Source organism: Mytilus trossulus, chromosome 4 (genome assembly GCF_036588685.1).
Source record: "Mytilus trossulus isolate FHL-02 chromosome 4, PNRI_Mtr1.1.1.hap1, whole genome shotgun sequence".
In the NCBI taxonomy this organism is placed as follows: Eukaryota; Metazoa; Mollusca; class Bivalvia; order Mytilida; family Mytilidae; genus Mytilus; species Mytilus trossulus.
In genome coordinates this window covers 18,303,093-18,317,513 of record NC_086376.1, presented here as the reverse complement: position 1 = coordinate 18,317,513, position 14,421 = coordinate 18,303,093, and the positions used below count along the sequence as shown (strand labels likewise).

At 31.1% G+C, this 14,421-nt stretch overlaps 1 protein-coding gene across 4 annotated transcripts in view; it reads left to right on the top strand.

Annotated features, from left to right (window-relative positions):
- The window catches only part of LOC134714808 (GON-4-like protein), a 75,589-nt gene that overhangs the window by 53,505 nt on the left and 7,663 nt on the right, over positions 1-14,421 (top strand). For all 4 annotated transcript variants that reach the window (XM_063576390.1, XM_063576389.1, XM_063576388.1 and 1 more), the window contains exons 23-24: positions 11,218-11,370; positions 12,309-12,490. In XM_063576390.1, coding sequence (XP_063432460.1) covers positions 11,218-11,370; positions 12,309-12,490 — 335 coding nt within the window. The remainder of the gene's footprint in view (positions 1-11,217; positions 11,371-12,308; positions 12,491-14,421) is intronic.

Here is a 14,421-nt window from a genome sequence, read left to right as displayed (position 1 = left end):
GAATTCATTTTTTAACTATTACAAAACTTAAGTGGTTTTTTTTTTGTGCTACTTTTTGTTATTTTATAAGGGTGTAGAATTGTTGACTGAAGCACATTTTGTATGACACACTTTAACACCCTGATGAAAGTATAAAAAGAAGCATTCATTTCATATAATTACATGTTTATGCTAAAAAGACCATTTAAAAAAAAATAAAAAAAATCTTTAAAAACCTTTGCACTTTTTGTGATCTAAATATTACATTTCATTCTGATATGAAGGTTAATTTTTATACGACCGCAAATTTTGAAAAAATTTTCGTCGTATATTGCTATCACGTTGGCGTCGTCGTCGTCGTCGTCGTCGTCGTCGTCGTCGTCGTCGTCGTCGTCGTCGTCCGAATACTTTTAGTTTTCGCACTCTAACTTTAGTAAAAGTAAATAGAAATCTATGAAATTTTATCACAAGGTTTATGACCACAAAAGGAAGGTTGGTATTGATTTTGGCAGTTTTGGTCCCAACATTTTAGGAATTAGGGGCCAAAAAGGGCCCAAATAAGCATTTTCTTGGTTTTCGCACTATAACTTTAGTTTAAGTTAATAGAAATCTATGAAATTTTGACACAAGGTTTATGACCACAAAAGAAAGGTTGGGATTGATTTTGGGAGTTTTGGTTTCAAAAGTGTAGGAATTAGGGGCCAAAAAAGGGCCCAAATAAGCATTATTCTTGGTTTTTACACAATAACTTTAGTTTAAGTAAATAGAAAATAATGAAATTTAAACACAATGTTTATGACCACAAAAGGAAGGTTGGTATTGATTTTGGGAGTTTAGGTCCCAACAGTTTAGGAATAAGGGACCAAAAAGGGACCCAAATAAACATTTTCTTGGTTTTCGCACCATAACTTTAGTATAAGTAAATAGAAATCTCTGAAATTTAAACACAAGGTTTATGACCATAAAAGGAAGGTTGGTAATGATTTTGGGAGTTTTGGTCCCAACAGTTTAAGAATAAGGGGCCCAAAAGGTCCAAAATTAAACTTTGTTTGATTTCATCAAAATTGAATAATTGGTGTTCTTTGATATGCCGAATCTGACTGTGTATGTAGATTTTTAATTTTTGGTCCCGTTTTCAAATTGGTCTACATTAAGGTCCAAAGGGTCCAAAATTAAACTTAGTTTGATTTTAACAAAAATTGAAATCTTGGGATTCTTTGATATGCTGAATCCAAACATGTACTTAGATTTTTGATTATGGGCCCAGTTTTCAAGTTGGTCCAAATCAGGATCTAAAATTATTATATTAAGTTTTGTGCAATAGCAAGTCTTTTCAATTGCACAGTATTGCGCAATGGCAAGAAATATCTTATTGCAAAATATTGTGAAATAGCAATTTTGTTTTTAATTAGAGTTATCTTTCTTTGTCCAGAATAGTAAGCAAGAAATATCTAATTGTAAGATTTTTTTTATTTGGAGTTATCTTTCTTTGTCCAGAATCAACTTAAATCTTTGTTATATATACAATATACAATGTATATTCACTTTTTACTACCAACTGATAAATTAGAATATTCTTTACCATTCAGTGATAACAAGCAGTTTTTTTTACATCTTAATATTTTATGATGTATTTAAATGAGTAGTAATTGTTGCAAACTCCATTAGAAATTTTAATTGAGATTAGTTTTGGAATACGGGAAAGGGGGATGTGAATAAAAAAAAATGGGTTCAATTTTCTCATTTGAAATTTCATAAATAAAAAGAAAATTTCTTCAAACATTTTTTTGAGAGGAATAATATTCAACAGCATAGTGAATTACTCTAAGAGAAAACAAAAAATTTAATTTCATTAGAACACATTCATTCTGTGTCAGAAACCTATGCTGTGTCAACTATTTAATCACAATCCAAATTTAAAACTGAATCCAGCTTGAATGTTATGTCCATACTTGCCCCAACCGTTCAGGGTTCAACTTCTGCGGTCGTATAAAGCTACGCCCTGCGGAGCATCTGGTTTAATATAAATGCAAGATCGTTGTAAGCCAATCACTATAATGAATTCTTGTGAAACATAGGTGTAATGTGATTATTTATCTACAGTAAGCACAATGATTAATTTAGAAATGCTTTAGTAATTATACCATTAGTGCAATTCCAAGGGCCAAGTAATAGCTTTTGTTTCTCATCCTTTGTTATTTCAAATTAATTTCTATAAAGTTTGTTGCAAGAACCTCATGGTTAGTTAAGGTTTTGAAACACCACTGTAGATGTGTCAATTTTTGTCCCAACTGTTCAGGGTTGGATCTTTGCGGTTGTGTTCAGCTGTGCTCTGTAAAGCTGTTTATTTTAAATCTAAGATTTTAAAAAAAATGTATCCCAGACAGTTTATATTGCATAATTTTGTCTATATTCCAACTTTTGAAGTCCCTATAATATAGTCATTGATGTTATTATGTAAGATTTTTGTCAGAGGTGGCAGCTTATTTTCCTTTGCTATTTATAAAGTCTCATCAATGACATCTGAGGTATATTATCTCTGGAAATATTACATAATGATCAATCTTTACAAATATATTATAATAATCTTTGCCCGACAAACCTAATTTAACTGCCTTATTTGTGGGTGGAACTGACATCTTCATAAATATGACTTAGTCTATCAGTCAGAGTTATTTAACAATTGTTATTGTAAGTGACATAAACAATATGACTTCATCCTTAGGGATGGAGAAAGATAATTAGAGGAGAAAAGACAAGGTTAGAATATTTGTAGGGTAAATTTCAATAATCTAGGGACATTTCATGTTAGGGAATTACAAATATTCTGATTAATGGTTAAAAGACATGCAGAGTATTTTTTTTGTTGAGAGATAAGTTGTGATGTTATAATAGAGAATTTGGCTTTTGTATTTAGTATGAATAGGAGGAGGGGTGGGAGTGTGGGGGTGTATTTCACTGAGACAGCAAACCAAGGACACAAATAATACATAAAAAGGCAATTGACAATAGTTTTTAGCAATAAACACTTCATTCATATGTGTCAATATCCCTAATGTGCCTCAAAATGAGGAGCTCAAGAGCTATGTAGTAGTATTGGACATGTTTCAATTTTTAACACAAGTGAATGAGCGAAACCATTTGTGTTCTTTGGAAAATAGAGCATAGAATAAATGTGTTCAAGGTATTAAATTTCCAAAGAAATTATTATGTTGAAAAAGGACATTTTTACACGAGCAGCACTAAAAACATTTCAGGGTTATGCTAGTTTAAGGAAAACTGAGTTACGAAAAATGGGAACAATAAGAGTAAACAGTAGTCATATATTTGGTCGCGTGCAAGGTAATACCGATCACCAGTTTTATTGTTTTATTTAGCTTTGAGTGGAAACAAGTTACTGTAAAGTAAGTGAAAGTGTCATCTCCAATCCAATAAGGTCAAATTCAGATTATTTGTTATTGGCCTATATCATTAGAGATAATATATAGTGCCTGACCAAAGCAATAACACCCAACATCTTCTTTCATCTGTTTAACAAAAATTACAAGGGAAAAATTAAGGGCCAAAAAGGGGCCATAAACAAGCATTTTTGTAGTTTCTGGACAGAAACTTTTGTGTAAGTGTATGGATCTTTCTGACATTGTACCACAAGGTTCCATATCATAAAAGGAAGGATCGAATTGAGTTTTGTGGTAATTGCCCTAAGCTTTGAGGAATTAGGGGCCAAAAATAAGGATTTTTCTAGTTTCCAGACAATAACTTGTGTTTATATGTATAGATCTCTGTATTTATTGAAGAGTGCTTTTTACCTTGAACAATGGGTCTGAGACCACAATTGTCGTCCCTTGATTATCGTTGTTCACAAATAGTCCCTAGTGTTGACAGTGGGTTATTTGCCATTAATTTTTATACCCATTCCAAATTTATTTCTCCATGTTTAATGCCTCAAATTGCAAGTATGGGGGTGAAATTACATTGTAAAAAAATTGGGGTCCAGAATTTTAAAGGAAAGTAGTGATTTGGTCCAGCTGAAAAAGGATTAGAATTAGCACTTTGGAAGCTGTCAAAAGATTTTAACACATCCTAAACATAAAATTGTCCATATTTTGAGTTAGAGCCGATGAAGTTTTATATAATTTGTATATAATTTGTCCCAAAAGTAGTACAACACACTGTAAAAATTTCTTTGAGAAAGCACAGGTGGGATTTTTTTTTATTTTCATTTATGTTCTAAAAGAAATGCACTATGAAATAATTGTGGTCTCGGCACCAATTTTGTTTTTATACGACCGCAAATTTTGAAAAAATTTTCGTCGTATATTGCTATCACGTTGGCGTCGTCGTCGTCGTCCGAATACTTTTAGTTTTCGCACTCTAACTTTAGTAAAAGTGAATAGAAATCTATGAAATTTTAACACAAGGTTTATGACCATAAAAGGAAGGCTGGTATTGATTTTGGGAGTTTTGGTCCCAACATTTTAGGAATAAGGGGCCAAAAAGGGCCCAAATAAGCATTTTCTTGGTTTTCGCACTATAACTTTAGTTTAAGTTAATAGAAATCTATGAAATTTTGACACAGGTTTTATAACCACAAAATAAAGGTTGGGATTGATTTTGGGAGTTTTATTTTCAACAGTTTAGGAATTAGGGGCCAAAAAAGGGCCCAAATAAGCATTATTCTTGGTTTTCGCACAATAACTTTAGTTAAAGTAAATAGAAATCAATGAAATTTAAACACAATGTTTATGACCACAAAAGGAAGGTTGGTATTGTTTTTGGGAGTTTCGGTCCCAACAGTTTAGGAATAAGGGGCCAAAAAGGGACCCAAATAAGCATTTTTATTGGTTTTGCACCATAGCGTTAGTATAAGTAAATAGAAATCTATGAAATTTAAACACAAGGTTTATGACTATAAAAGGAAGGTTGGTATTGATTGTAGAAGTTTTGGTCCCAACAGTAAAGGAAAAAGGGGCCCAAAGGGTCCAAAAATAAACTTTGTTTGATTTCATCAAAATTGAAGAATTGGGGTTCTTTAATATGCCGAATCTAACTGTGTATGTAGATTCTTAATTTTTGGTCCCGTTTTCAAATTGGTCTACATTAAGGTCCAAAGGGTCCAAAATTAAACTTAGTTTGATTTTAACAAAAATTGAAACCTTGGGGTTCTTTGATATGCTGAATCTAAAAATGTACTTAGATTTTTGATTATGGGCCCAGTTTTCAAGTTGGCCCAAATCGGGGTCCAAAATTAAACATTGTTTGATTTCATCAAAAATTGAATAATTGGGGTTCTTTGATATGCCAAATCTAACTGTGTATGTAGATTCTTAATTTTTGGTCCAGTTTTAAAATTGGTCTAAATTAAAGTGCAAAGGGTCCAAAATTAAACTAAGTTTGATTTTAACAAAAATTAAATTCTTGGGCCTCTTTGATATGCTGAATCTAAACATGTACTTAGATTTTTATACGACCGCAAATTTTGAAAAAATTTTCGTCGTATATTGCTATCACGTTGGCGTCGTCGTCGTCGTCGTCGTCGTCCGAATACTTTTAGTTTTCGCACTCTAACTTTAGTAAAAGTGAATAGAAATCTATGAAATTTAAACACAAGGTTTATGACCATAAAAGGAAGGCTGGTATTGATTTTGGGAGTTTTGGTCCCAACATTTTAGGAATTAGGGGCCAAAAAGGGCCCAAATAAGCATTTTCTTGGTTTTCGCACTATAACTTTAGTTTAAGTTAATAGAAATCTATGAAATTTTGACACAAGGTTTATGACCACAAAAGAAAGGTTGGGATTGATTTTGGGAGTTTTGGTTTCAACAGTTTAGGAATTAGGGGCCAAAAAAGGGCCCAAATAAGCATTATTCTTGGTTTTCGCACAATAACTTTAGTTAAAGTTAATAGAAATCAATGAAATTTAAACACAATGTTTATGACCACAAAAGGAAGGTTGGTATTGATTTTGGGAGTTTCGGTCCAAACAGTTTAGGAATTAGGGGCCCAAAAGGGACCCAAATAAGCATTTTTCTTGGTTTTCGCACCATAGCGTTAGTATAAGTAAATAGAAATCTATGAAATTTAAACACAAGGTTTATGACTATAAAAGGAAGGTTGGTATTGATTTTGGGAGTTTTGGTCCCAACAGTTAAGGAAAAAGGGGCCCATAGGGTCCAAAATTAAACTTTGTTTGATTTCATCAAAATTGAACAATTGGGGTTCTTTGATATGCCGAATCTAACTGTGTATGTAGATTCTTAATTTTTGGTCCCGTTTTCAAATTGGTCTACATTAAGGTCCAAAGGGTCCAAAATTAAACTTAGTTTGATTTTAACAAAAATTGAAACCTTGGGGTTCTTTGATATGCTGAATCTAAAAATGTACTTAGATTTTTAATTATTGGCCCAGTTTTCAAGTTGGCCCAAATCGGGGTCCAAAATTAAACATTGTTTGATTTCATCAAAAATTGAATAATTGGGGTTCTTTGATATGCCAAATCTAACTGTGTATGTAGATTCTTAATTTTTGGTCCAGTTTTAAAATTGGTCTAAATTAAAGTGCAAAGGGTCCAAAATTAAACTAAGTTTGATTTTAACAAAAATTAAATTCTTGGGCCTCTTTGATATGCTGAATCTAAACATGTACTTAGATTTTTGATTATGGGCCCAAAGGGTCCAAAATTAAACTTTGTTTGATTTCATCAAAATTGAACAATTGGGGTTCTTTGATATGCCGAATCTAACTGTGTATGTAGATTCTTAATTTTTGGTCCCGTTTTCAAATTGGTCTACATTAAGGTCCAAAGGGTCCAAAATTAAACTTAGTTTGATTTTAACAAAAATTGAAACCTTGGGGTTCTTTGATATGCTGAATCTAAAAATGTACTTAGATTTTTAATTATTGGCCCAGTTTTCAAGTTGGCCCAAATCGGGGTCCAAAATTAAACATTGTTTGATTTCATCAAAAATTGAATAATTGGGGTTCTTTGATATGCCAAATCTAACTGTGTATGTAGATTCTTAATTTTTGGTCCAGTTTTAAAATTGGTCTAAATTAAAGTGCAAAGGGTCCAAAATTAAACTAAGTTTGATTTTAACAAAAATTAAATTCTTGGGCCTCTTTGATATGCTGAATCTAAACATGTACTTAGATTTTTGATTATGGGCCCAGTTTTCAAGTTGGTCCAAATCAGGATCTAAAATTATTATATTAAGTATTGTGCAATAGCAAGTCTTTTCAATTGCACAGTATTGTGCAATGGCAAGAAATATCTAATTTCACAATATTGTGAAATAGCATTTTTTTTTTTAATTAAGAGTTATCTTTCTTTGTCCAGTATAGTAAGCAAGAAATATCTGCAAGAATTTTTTTTAATTGGAGTTATCTTTCTTTGTCCAGAATCAACTTAAATCTTTGTTATATACAATATACAATGTATATTCACTTTTTACTACCAACTGATAAATTTAAATAATCTTTACCATTCAGTGATGACAAGCAGTTTTTTTACATCTTAATATTTTATGATGTATTTAAATGAGTAGTAATTGTTGCAAACTCCATTAGAATATTTTAATTGAAATTAGTTTTGGAATAAGGGAAAGGGGGATGTGATTAAAAAATTGGGTTCAATTTTTCTCATTTGAAATTTCATAAATAAAAAGAAAATTTCTTCAAACATTTTTTTGAGAGGATTAATATTCAACAGCATAGTGAATTGCTCTAAGAGAAAACAAAAATTTTAAGTTCATTTGAATACATTCATTCTGTGTCAGAAACCTATGCTGTGTCAACTATTTAATCACAATCCAAATTTAGAGCGGAATCCAGCATGAATGTTGTGTCCATACTTGCCCCAACCGTTCAGGGTTCAACCTCTGCGGTCGTATAAAGCTACGCCCTGCGGAGCATCTGGTTGTAACTTGTCAGCATTTCAATAGGAGATGTCCCTTAATATTCTAATGGTATCTAAAACTGAGAGCTGTCTATTTCGAAAGGGAAATCTGTGATAACTTTCAGCTTCATGTTGTACCATGCCATTATTGGAGATTTTTATAGATGTTTATAGTTATCTGAAACCTTTTTACATAAATGATTTCACAGACTTAATTGGATTATTAATATTTGTAATATATTGTGTGATACCTTGATTACTTTTGAAGTATTTAGCAATGTCTCGGCTTATTGTTGGTTTAGTTAATGGCAGTTTTAAAGGGAAACTGAATGACCCTTCTCATTGACAATACTCACCACTTATGTTTACAAATATGGGGGTTTATTGTCGCAAGTAAAAGCTAAATAGAGTTTAGAGAGCTGTAATTTGTATGCTACTTACAATGAACTGAGATAACCTTACAACTCAGAAAGGAATAAATTGGATATAATTTGTTTACTTTGTTTTTATATCCTATTCTGACGTAGATGGATGAAAAGTTGTAATTTTGCCTTCTGTTTTTTTTAGTTATATTTTATTATATTTTTTTATTTCTTCATGAATGTCACCACATTCTTTTTTAATTAATGTTTTTTTTATTAGTTTTGTAGTGAAGCCCGTAAATTATAGATCAAGTCAAACTATGACTGTTAAATCTAGTTTTATATGATTTGATTTTGACAGTACAACATAGCTATGAAAGAAAACTGGCTTAGCATTGTCAGAAAGTGTTTAGATATTTTAAGTTGTGTTTTGTGTACTCTTGTATATCTTTTGGTCTTTTCCTTTCTTTTCAAAGGTGTTCAGTTTACTGTGATTCCATTTCTTTTCCTGAGTACCAGTTTTCGTGGATGTTAAATTTTGTGGTTTTAGCAAACTTTGCATACATTCCTTTAGAAAATTTAAAATGCTAAAACAGGAAAAAATAACTCAGATTTGTATTTATTCGAAGTTAAATGGAGAAAATTTGTGGTCATTAAAGTTTTCTATCGAAAAGTTCATCAGTGTAAATTGATGTGAATTATCCCTTTTATAATGAAGGTGTAATTAGATATGGAACTAAGTATAAGATCATCCTTTCATTCACAAAAGTACACTGAAATTACTTTAATAAAACTTAATTACAACTACCGGTATTATATACAAACCCATGAAAGAAAGTATGACATCAATATTCAGAAGTAGTGCAGAGTTACTTTTTTAAGTACCTCAAAACTTTAGTTTTCTCAATATGACAAACAATAGAATTTAAAAGTGAAAGATGTCAAAAATAGAATTGATCTGTATTTTCAATTCACAAGAGTTTCACAAAGAAAAGGGTTGCCTATGCAAATTAAAAGAAATTATTTGAAATTGAGGGTTTTCAAACTTTAAATATTCCTACACTCAAAGTTAAGAAAGTACACCTGAGGGGCCAAAAATTTCTTTACCTGAATTTTGAGTTTTTATGACTAAAAAAATAATTGCTGAATAGAAAATCATATGGCAATGTACTTCTATTGTTGCTACAGCCATTTGAAAGTACCTAATTTTGAAGATTTTCCCATTTTTATTAGTTTTTACCCATTTTTTGGGGCTAATAATTTATCATTAAAAAAAAATCACAGTTTCACAACGAAGCCTTTTTTCATACTTTCACTTAAGATGAAATAAGCTAATCTGAAAAAAATGAAACCATAAAAACTATTATCATAATCAGTTGATTCTATTTGATATTGATGATTTTCACTTTCACTGTTCATCAGTCTGATTCAGTCATGGTTCTTATGATATTGGCAGGACACAAATAAATTTTAATAAATACAGTTTGCTGTCGTTGTGACAGCCTCTTATTGCACTTATTTTGACATTGATATAAGAAGGTGTGGTATGAGATAATCAATGAGACAACTCTCCATCCAAGTCACAATTTGTAAAAGAAAAAAACATAATAGGTTAAAGTAAGGTCTTTAACAAAGCCTTGGCTCACACCAAACAGCAAGCTATAAAGGTTCCCAAAAAAGACAATTTTAAAAAGATTCAAACAGGAAAAAACAACCGTCTAATCTATATTAAATATGTGAAACAAGAAACACTGATGAAGCACATCAACAAACAATAACTATTGAACATCAGGTGTATGTTTGTCTTTTAATTGATTAAGGTCATTTGGCACTATGTTACATTAGACATCTGTAATTATGAAAACAGGCAAATATTATTAGTATCCTTGTGATGTATAGTTCACAAAAAATTGTTGTTCATCTATGTGATAAATGAGGATCCAGGTGAATTATTCAAGGATCCTTGAATTACACTTTTTATGCCCCATTTATGTTGTGGTTTTTTTTTCAGTCTGTGTTAGTAACAGAATCGTTTGTTCTTCATCTGTCCATCTGTCCTGCTTCAGGTTAAAGTTTTTGGTCAAGGTAGTTTTTGATGAAGTTGAAGTCTAATTAGCATGAAATTTAGAACACTAATGCCAAATTATAGTTTTTACCCCATTTTCTTGATCCACTGAACATAGAAAATGATAGTGCAAGTTGGGCATCCCTGTTACTAGGGACACATTCTTGTTCTTTTTGAAATGATTTATCTGACATTGACAATGAGTTCAGGTGCAATTAAGGTACTAAACTGATCTCTTTTAGTGGTTTTCTTACTTCCTAAGATGAGGAAGTTTCCCGTTATCTGTTCGGTGCAATGAGGGTACTATGTAGAAACTGATCACTTCTAGTGCTTTTCCAAGTTCCTAAGCTGGTGAAGTTTTCTGTTATCTGTTGGGTGCAATTAAGGTGCTATGTAGAAACCAATCACTTTTAGTGCTTTCCTTTAGTTCCTTAGCTGGTGAAGTTTTCTGTTATCTGTTGGGTGCAATTAAGGTGCTATGTAGAATCCAATCACTTTTAGTGCTTTCCTTTAATTCCTAAGCTGATGAAGGTTTCCGTTATCTGTTACTGTCTTGCTAAACCAAATTATTAATACTGTAAATTCAGAAATTGTTGCATGCATTTATCATTGTGATTTTAACAGAGAATTTTTTAGATTAAGATAGTGGGAATGGGGTGCATCTGTGTACTAGGGACACATTCTTGTTTCTTCTGAAACCATGTGACCAAACAGAATTACACTTTCTAATTATATTATGACCAAAGGTCCATGTTAGTTATTGTCATCAACAAATTAAATAGTTATTGAAAGGTCCTACTTTCTTTACCTACGATAATATTTTGACAAAGTTAGTAAAAATATAGATTTGTGATAGAATAGTCTGACTTGGGCTCACTATTGGATTTATACAATATCCATATTATTTTATTTTTCAGTTGTACCAAGAGCTAAATGTACTCCTGTCAGACTATCCAGACTTGGTTAGTGATTTTGCTGGATTTTTACTCCCAGAACAAGCTGTGGAATGTGGCTGTTTATTGGCATCGCAAGAATTCAAGAGAGCAAAAACATTTTTACGGAAATTGGAGGTAGGTGATGCACAACAAATTGATAAAATTCTTTAAACCAACTTATTTTCGTTGATTCTTTATTTCGCTTTACCACTGTTCAGTCCACTTCATGGCTATTTCATTTTACAATTTTCTTATTTACTTGGTGCAGTTTTATTGAGAAAGATCCGAGTTTACCATATTTGCTATGATTTTTATTCGTATTATTTTTTCAATGGCAAAGTTAGTTGGTCTACAGTCCTGTATGTTTGAAGCAAATATAATTCATTATCTCATCATTAAAGTTCTTTCAAGAAAAAATGTGAGAAACTTTAAGTATTTTTTTGTTTACGTCACAGTGTATCAATTTGTATTGTGAGTGGAACACTATTGTGCATAGAGTATTTTCAAAACAGTATCTTGACTACTGGTATATATAGTGACAGACATGTATATCTTGAAAATGTTGTTTTTTCTGGTTTAGGAAAAAAAGAAAATGACCATGATTATTGAATGCCTTATGGCTTAAACTAAAATGAACATGAGAAATATTAAACAAGGTTACAGTAGTTTCTTAATGGATTCCAGCTACTTCTTGTCTTTTATTAACAGAGTCCTTGTCATAATGATGTGGAAACCATATCTGTTTTGTAATTATGGAGAAAAATACTTTTAATGAATTGATATTAAAGTGTTAAAAAAGATATTTCTAATGTCATTTGGTCTCTGCTTGAAGGTTTTTAGTCCCCTACCGATGAAATCGAAAGGGGGCTTTAGGTTTGCACTTGGTTCCTCTGTCCATCTGTCAGTCTGGCAAATCAGTTTTCATCACTTTTTTTCAGGCTTGAAGATATAGAATTGAAATTTGTTGTAAAGTTTAAAATGACAAATTACAGATCAAGTTGTTTTTGTTACTGATGATTTTGTGCAGAGATATAGTCCTTGGACTTAATAGTGTGGTATTTTATATTGCATAGGTGTATTTAGCCAGGCACCCCTCTCACTACCAGAAAGTGATGAAGATATTTTCTCGCTGGTCACAAAGTGAGACAAGAAATGTAAAAGAGCTGAGAGAAGCATTAGAACCAATGTTAAAAATGCAACCACACCTACTAGAAGAGCTGTCATTGTTTTTTGGTGATGAAAGACCACCTGATAGGTAAACAGTTGCATACTTATAAAGTGAAACCTGTTCATACTGGACCTGGGATAAACCCATACCTTTTACAAACTCTTTTAATTTGACTAGCAATGAAAAGTTGTCAGTTAACAACAAATGTATTTAAAAAAAAATTAAAACTTAAAAACATTTTTTCTCTTCGTGAAAATATAGACCCCTTATGCAAATGATGTAAACATCTTGATGGTAGATGATAAAAGATACATCATTTTTTTAAATTTTGAAATACCAACAAACTTTTTTTAATTAATGCAATATTTCGTGCTTGAAGAGAAGGTTAGTTTTTGTAGAGTCTACTTTGTGTTTTTCATTTTAAGTCATGGCGTTGTCAGTTTATTTGCGATTTATGAGTTGAACTTTTCCTCTGGTATTATTCGTCCCTCTTTCAATATGTTTAAGGCATAGTTTGAAATAACCAGATAAAACCGTAAGGCTATATATCCATAACCATATAGTAATGTGTGGAGTTACTTCAGAACATAATGGAACAAGTTTGGTGACACATAGATTACTTGTTTCAGACTGAGGACAAATTGTAATTAAGAAAATTAGTTTAATTAAATCTTCCAAGTCCTTTAAAACAAGTTAGCAGTTATTTTTTTCTTCTGATTAATCTATTTTAATTGTCCTTCAATATTTTTAATAAGGTCTTCTTCTTAGATACTGTATTTGGTGTTTGGTATGAATGTAAGGTATATTTGTCAGTATAAATACTTATCATAGATACCAGGATTAATATTTTGTTTTGCCAGACTGGCTTTCATCTACAAAAGACTCATAAGTGACACTCTAATCAAAAAGTAAAAAAAGACCACTCATGGGACTTTTGAAAGTTGGAGAATATTAGTGGTTTAATTTTAACAATGACTGTTACAGCCGAATTTAAGTCCCATATGTCTATAAAAAAAATATTGCAGACTGTTGAATGGGAGTATGTCTTTCACAAAATTTGTTGAAGTTGACTACAAATTAATAGGAATCATTTAATCATGAGATGATTTGTTATTTTATTATTGAAATAGATATTAACCAATATATTTCTATGAGATTTTTGAAAACAGTTCTCTAATGGAAAAATAATGATTAACAATCCAATGCTATAGTTTCCTGTGTGTATATAGAATTACTGACTTGATTTTTTGTCTAATTTGGTTTGTCAACTGCCATGCAATGTTTTGATATGGTAATGGGTTTGGTTTCATCTTTGACAAATGTCATTGAAATTTATTCCCTTTAAATGTTATATTAAATAGAATCTATATTTTGAATGTAGACATCTTGATTTTTTTTTTATCAGCTATATCCTTTACCAGATTCTCATGGTTCATTGATTTGTTTAAACTAGGACAATGTATTTTAGTTATATGACAGACTATGAGGAGATAACTCTGTATTTTAGTTATAACACTTTGAGGAGATAACTCTTGAATTTAGTTATATGACATTATGAGGAGATAACTCTGTATTTAAATTACATGACATGAGAAGATAACTCTGTATTTTAGTTATATGACAGATTATGAGAAGATAACTCTGTATTTTAGTTATATGACAGATTAGGAGGAGACAACTGTATTTTAGTTATGACATAATGAGGAAATAACTCTGAATTTAAGTTATAACAAACTATTATTTAAACTAGGAATTATTTTTAATTATGGAATTTACTTGATTTCTTGTTATTGAAATTTTTAATAAATTCCATGTTTATTCTGTACTGAAATGTTCTGTGCTGCGCACAACACTTTCTATTACAAAGAAAATAGTATATTTTCAATAGAATGTACTGTGCCGCGCACAACACTATCTAACCAAAATACATTGTATGGAAACTGTTATTGACCGCTTAAAAGATTATAATACCAAATAAACATGGAATTTATTAAAAATTTTAAACACAAGAAATTATG